Here is a 6644-nt window from a genome sequence, read left to right as displayed (position 1 = left end):
AACAGACCCGCAAAGAACCCGACTGATTGCGCGGTCGGTGACGTCGAGTTTCTAGTGCCGTCAGTTTGATTCAACGCACTCGGCGCTGAGAATTTGCTATTGCTTGTGAAGTTAGTTGCCTCGAAGTGAATTCTCTGGACGTGTGTGGTCCGAATCGGTCCCTCGGGATATTCGGTGTTCATTTTGGGCCAGTAGCCCAGCACGGCCATGGCGATGCCCACCAGTAAGATGAGAACGCCCAGCGCTGCCACCAGTCCAGAGACGGAGCACAGCTTCACTTTGCCCTTCACAACGACTACGTCATTCTTGCGTTTTTTCTTGGCTTTCCTCTTCTTCTTGTTTTCCGCCCTGTTCTTGGATCGCAGCGAGTCCTGGCGCCGGGAAATCCTCAGGAGGCCGCCGGTTGCTATCATTGTGCCTATTGGATGATGGGCCTGTCAATCACCCTGTGGGAAGAAAGAAAGGCGGGACAGGGTAATTTTGAGACATCAGTTATAAAAGTGATTTTAAGCATATTTTGTTTGGAACGTTGCTGAATTAATTCTTTGCGGAAGTTCTGAATACACAACACAATTGAACACACAAAAGTATATGAAAAATTATTTCTAACAAGCTGTAAATGAATGAACAGTTGAGAAATGTTTATTTGAATATAACATTATAAATCATAACTATGAACATATAATGTGAGAATTACTAGTAACTCGTTTCCTTTTTACTCCGAGCTGCTCAAAACGACTCAACAGCCCAAGTTCATGACTACCACAACATGTTTTTTATCCGTTATGTTTAATTGCATGAATTCAAATTAAATATATTCATATGTCGGCGGTCTCTGGGTATCTCAGCGAGTATTGGCGCTGACTATCACACCTGGAGTCGTGAGTTTGAATCCAGGGCGTGCTGAGTGACTCCAGTCAGGTCTCCTTAGCAACCAAATTGCCCCAGTTGCTAGGGAGGGTAGAGTCACATCGGGTAACCAAATTGGCCCAGTTGCTAGGGAGGGTAGAGTCACATCGGGTAACCAAATTGGCCCAGTTGCTAGGGAGGGTAGAGTCACATGGGGTAACCAAATTGGCCCGGTTGCTAGGGAGGGTAGAGTCACATGGGGTAACCAAATTGGCGCGGTTGCTAGGGAGGGTAGAGTCACATGGGGTAACCAAATTGGCCCGGTTGCTAGGGAGGGTAGAGTCACATGGGGTAACCAAATTGGCCCGGTTGCTAGGGAGGGTAGAGTCACATGGGGTAACCAAATTGGCCCGGTTGCTAGGGAGGGTAGAGTCACATGGGGTAACCAAATTGGCCCGGTTGCTAGGGAGGGTAGAGTCACATGGGGTAACCAAATTGGCCCAGTTGCTAGGGAGGGTAGAGTCACATGGGGTAACCAAATTGGCCCGGTTGCTAGGGAGGGTAGTCACATGGGGTAACCAAATTGGCCCGGTTGCTAGGGAGGGTAGAGTCACATGGGGTAACCAAATTGGCCCGGTTGCTAGGGAGGGTAGAGTCACATGGGGTAACCAAATTGGCCGGTTGCTAGGGAGGGTAGAGTCACATGGGGTAACCAAATTGGCCCGGTTGCTAGGTAGGGTAGAGTCACATGGGGTAACCAAATTGGCCCGGTTGCTAGGGAGTGTAGAGTCACATGGGGTAACCAAATTGGCCCGGTTGCTAGGGAGGGTAGAGTCACATGAGGTAACCAAATTGGCCGGTTGCTAGGGAGTGTAGAGTCACATCGGGTAACCAAATTGGCCCGGTTGCTAGGGAGTGTAGAGTCACATCGGGTAACCAAATTGGCCCGGTTGCTAGGGAGGGTAGAGTCACATGGGGTAACCAAATTGGCCCGGTTGCTAGGGAGTGTAGAGTCACATCGGGTAACCAAATTGGCCCGGTTGCTAGGGAGGGTAGAGTCACATGGGGTAACCAAATTGGCCCGGTTGCTAGGGAGGGTAGAGTCACATGGGGTAACCTCCTCGTGGTCGCTATAATGTGGTTCTCGCTCTCGGTGGGGCGTGTGGTGAGTTGTGTGTGGATGATGCGGAGAATAGCGTGAAGCCTCCACACGCGCTACGTCTCCGCGGTAACACACTCAACAAGTCACGTGATAAGATGCGCGGATTGACGGTCTCAGACGCGGAGGCAACTGAGATTCGTCCTCCACCACCCGGATTGAAGCGAGTCACTACGCCACCACGAGGACTCAGAGCACATTGGGTATTGGGCGTTACAAATTGGCGGGAAATTTATTTTTTTAAATCAACATAAAATCATGAGTAATGCCACAGTTGATGTCCGCGTCAAAATTGACCCCTGAACACAAACACAGTGACAATTTGTTTTAAAATGGTTATATCTCTTTAATAATTTTATTATAAAATAACAAATAATAATAATAATAATAATCATTATGTGTATTTTGAGTGTGACCAGAACACAATAGTTAAAGCAAACGAAGACATTTTTAAGCGTGTTGATTTGCAGGAAGATGTTGCCTTTAGGAAACATAACAACACAAACAAGATCTCGATTGTTTATCCAAGACAACAACAACAACAACAACAACGAGATAAATGAAGACCATCGTTCTCAGAGAAATGGAAGTAAATGTGGTCATGTTTATGCTTCTAACAAGAACATGCATTTACAAAATATACATCATCTGTAAATACTCACGCTTTCATTGCACACATGCACCTCTACGCCGGACACCCCCAAACGCACCGTATTATCCACTCCAATCAAACGATTACACGAGCAGATGACATCGTTTCATTCTCCTTCGCCGGCAGGTTTCCATTGGCCTAATCCTGGAGAACGCCACACAGTGATGTTTCTATGAATAATTCACAGGCTGGTCTTGAGCACAACCGTCGTGACACACGGCTGCTGGAAATGTCAGCGTTTATGATTGACAGGCGGAAGGGGTTTGAAAGGCGTGAGTCAGACCCCCTCGAGCGACCGTCAATGAGGCCGCGGGGGTCGTGACTCTTCACAGGCGCTTTCAACTCTCCATCTCCATTCGGAGTTTAACTGAAGGGGTTAAAGAAGTTAATGGGGTTTTGTCATTTTTACAGTTGTGGTCACTATATGCAATCGCTTTATGGAAACGAGCTGCTTAAAGATTCTTAAATTCACCTTTTGTGTTCTATAGATAAATGAGAGCATGCAAGCTTGGAACGACACGAGTGTGAGTAAAGAATTCTCATTTTGAGGGGAACTAAACTACAGGACTATTATTAGCCATGATTCCAATGATCTGAATGCTCAAGTAATGAACGAAGATAATGTGCAAATATTGTAACTGATAAACTGTACTTATAGCATTTAAAAACACATGTGACAACCTGCCCCGGATAAACATGTGCCAACATGCCTCGACCTGACAGAACACATGAGAACACGTTTAAACCTTCATAAATGCAGTTGCCTCTTGTCTTAATGTTTGCCGGTGTCGTTTGATTACATTTGCTTGAGCGCTGTAATAAAAATATGATGATAGTAAATATGTAACTGGAAGGAGGGAATAAAAAAATATTTAAACTAGGTGTTTTAAACAACATACAAAAACACACATTTGAAAAATTGGACTTTTGACTCAAAACTTTGATTACTGATTACCACAAAAAATTATTTCGCCTCTTCGCTCCTTTAAAGAAGTACAAATGTGTGTTCCAGTGAGACACTTACAATGGAATTCAATGGGGTCAATGGAAGTCAGTGGAAGTCAATGGGGTCAGTGGAGGTCAATGGAAGTCAATGGAAGTCAGTGGAGGTCAATGGAAGTCAGTGGAGGTCAATGGGGTCAATGGGGTCAGTGGAAGTCAATGGAAGTCAATGGAAGTCAGTGGAGGTCAATGGAAGTCAGTGGAAGTCAATGGGGTCAGTGGAGGTCAATGGAAGTCAGTGGAGGTCAATGGAAGTCAGTGGAGGTCAATGGGGTCAATGGGGTCAATGGAACTCAATGGAATTCAATGGAATTCAATGGGGTCAATGGAAGTCAGTGGAAGTCAATGGGGTCAATGGGGTCAATGGGGTCAATGGAAGTCAATGGAAGTCAGTGGAAGTCAGTGGAGGTCAGTGGAAGTCAGTGGAGGTCAATGGGGTCAATGGGGTCAATGGGGTCAGTGGAAGTCAATGGAACTCAATGGAATTCAATGGAATTCAATGGGGTCGGTGGAAGTCAGTGGAGGTCAATGGAAGTCAGTGGAGGTCAATGGGGGTCAGTGGAGGTCAATGGAGGTCAGTGGGGTCAGTGGAAGTCAATGGAAGTCAATGGGGTAAATTTTTGGATTTAAAGTCAGAAATGTGAAGAGGATAACTTTATGAAAGCACTTACATAATTCTATTAAAATTGTGAGTTGTAAATTTGTTTAAATCGCCCTTTATATGGTCGTTTTGGTTTATGGCGTTACGTCGTCATGGCAACAAGTTGTATGATTGTCTATATCTTCACACAAATGTGGTCAGTGCATAATTTAATGACCGTAAAATCATGTTAACACACATATTGTTCATGTCTTGTGTCTATACTTGTGAAACAGTATTTTAATGTTACAGATTAAACCCCATTGACTTGCATTGGAAGTGTCTCACTGGAACACACATTTAAAGAACAGGAGGGACCAGACTAAAGTAATATTTTGTATAATCAACATCATTTTACAAATGCTCTTGATTGAGCTTAACATGTATAATAGCAGAATAAACTGTCATCTAATGATTTCATGAGACTGATCTCTGGATTTACAGTAGATGAAAGTCTCAGATCTGTCCATGGTTCTGAATGAGATGTATGAGCTGCATACAGTAAACCATCACTTTGCCTTCCAACGGGAACTGAACGGAAACTGTAATGCAGTTTTGTTTAGTGATTTACCCCGATCGGATTTGCATTGTGTAGTTTAATATCTGAACAGCCGATAAACATGCAGTGCACGCGCTGAGAAGCAACACGTGCAGACAACAATAAAACACACCGCACGAGCCGGATTTATGAGCGCATCACGTTACACGGACCCCCATCACTGAACGCAACAATGTAACCGCGAGTTCACACGTCACAAAGGACTAGAACACTGATCTGATACAATGAAACCTCTAGAACGACCCCGAGGTGCATTTCACGATCAATTCACGGTTGTTTCGCTCAGATTTTCTTGTAACAGCGCGCGACCAGAGCAAATAATGCAATTATTTCCCCTCTCAAAATACTGGAAAAAGCACGTCGGCAATATTACAGCGATTCAAAAGCATCATTTGACACGTGTTGCATGTCTTACTTTGGGAAAAGTCACTGTCAGTGTCATGCAACTATGATGAATGTTTGTATATTCTCACCGGAAGTGTGTTTGTCCATCAGCTCGAGCGCTTCTCCATCATTCTGCTCCATGTGTGTGTGTGTGTGTGTGTGTGTGGATCATCTAAGAATCAAGATCATGCTGATGTCGCTCCTGTCAGGAGAACAGCTCTTCACTGAACAGCCGGTTAAACAGTCAGCCAATCAGGCTCTTGGACGTATCCTGTTACGCCACGCCCCCATTCTTTAAGTATATTTTTTATAGACACTTTTGGATGGCTACATGCAGAATGAAATAGCTTTGTTGCATACTGCACAGTACTGTATTCTGTCTGATATTTCATATTATGTACACAGGCGTACAAAAGTCTGGATTAATGTACATATTTTGCTGTTTCGGAAGGAAATTGGTATTTTAATTCACCAAAGTGGCATTCAACTGATCACAGAGTATATTCAGGACATTACTGATGTAAAACAGCAGCATCTCTCCAACACCTTTTCCTCAAGTAATCATGATAAATTGATCATTTGATACTATAAAATCACTTCCATTATATCAAACACAGCTGAAAGATATTTGGTTCATTAAATGAAGCTCAACGTTGTCTTTGTGTTTGTTTTTGAGTTGCCACAGTATGCAATAGACTGGCATGTCTTAAGGTCAATATTAGGACAGAAATGGCCAAAAAGAAACAGATTTCTCTAGAAACTCGTCAGTCAATCATAGTTTTGAGGAATGAAGGCGATACAATGCTTGAAATTGCCAAAAAATTGCAGATTTCAAATGTGTAACTACAGTCTTTAAAGTGCTACAGGAAGTGTGGGGCGAAAGGTCAAGTGCTACAGGAAGTGTGGGGTGAAAGGTCAAGTGCTACAGGAAGTGTGGGGTGAAAGGTCAAGTGCTACAGGAAGTGTGGGGTGAAAGGTCAAGTGTTACAGGAAGTGTGGGGTGAAAGGTCAAGTGCTACAGGAAGTGTGCGGTGAAAGGGCAAGTGCTACAGGAAGTGTGGGGTGAAAGGTCAAGTGCTACAGGAAGTGTGGGGTGAAAGGTCAAGTGCTACAGGAAGTGTGGGGTGAAAGGGCAAGTGTTACAGGAAGTGTGGGGTGAAAGGGCAAGTGCTACAGGAAGTGTGGGGTGAAAGGACAAGTGCTACAGGAAGTGTGGGGTGAAAGGTCATGTGCTACAGGAAGTGTGGGGTGAAAGGTCAAGCGCTACAGGAAGTGTGGGGTGAAAGGTCAAGCGCTACAGGAAGTGTGGGGTGAAAGGTCAAGTGCTACAGGAAGTGTGAGGTGAAAGGTCAAGTGCTACAGGAAATGTGGGGTGAAAGGACAAGTGCTACAGGAAGTG

General features: G+C 44.5%; 1 protein-coding gene across 2 annotated transcripts in view; it reads right to left on the bottom strand.

Annotated features, from left to right (window-relative positions):
- Positions 1–5462, bottom strand: part of LOC127645790 (transmembrane protein 200C) — a 6914-nt gene extending 1452 nt beyond the window's left edge. Inside the window, exons 1-2 of one of the 2 annotated variants that reach the window (XM_052129468.1) lie at positions 5335–5462; positions 1–446 (exon numbers count right to left, since the gene is read on the bottom strand). The exon at positions 1–446 is cut by the window's left edge and continues 1452 nt beyond it. In XM_052129468.1, coding sequence (XP_051985428.1) covers positions 1–413 — 413 coding nt within the window. In that variant the 5' untranslated portion in view covers positions 414–446; positions 5335–5462. Of the gene's footprint in view, positions 447–2670; positions 2804–5334 lie in introns of those variants that run through there. The other variant, XM_052129469.1, reaches the window with a different exon arrangement.
- Between the last annotated feature and the right edge of the window lie 1182 nt (positions 5463–6644).

Source organism: Xyrauchen texanus, chromosome 6 (genome assembly GCF_025860055.1).
Source record: "Xyrauchen texanus isolate HMW12.3.18 chromosome 6, RBS_HiC_50CHRs, whole genome shotgun sequence".
NCBI classification, from domain to species: domain Eukaryota; kingdom Metazoa; phylum Chordata; class Actinopteri; order Cypriniformes; family Catostomidae; genus Xyrauchen; species Xyrauchen texanus.
The sequence above is the reverse complement of the archived record's forward strand: the minus strand, read 5'-3'. Positions and strand labels throughout refer to the sequence as shown.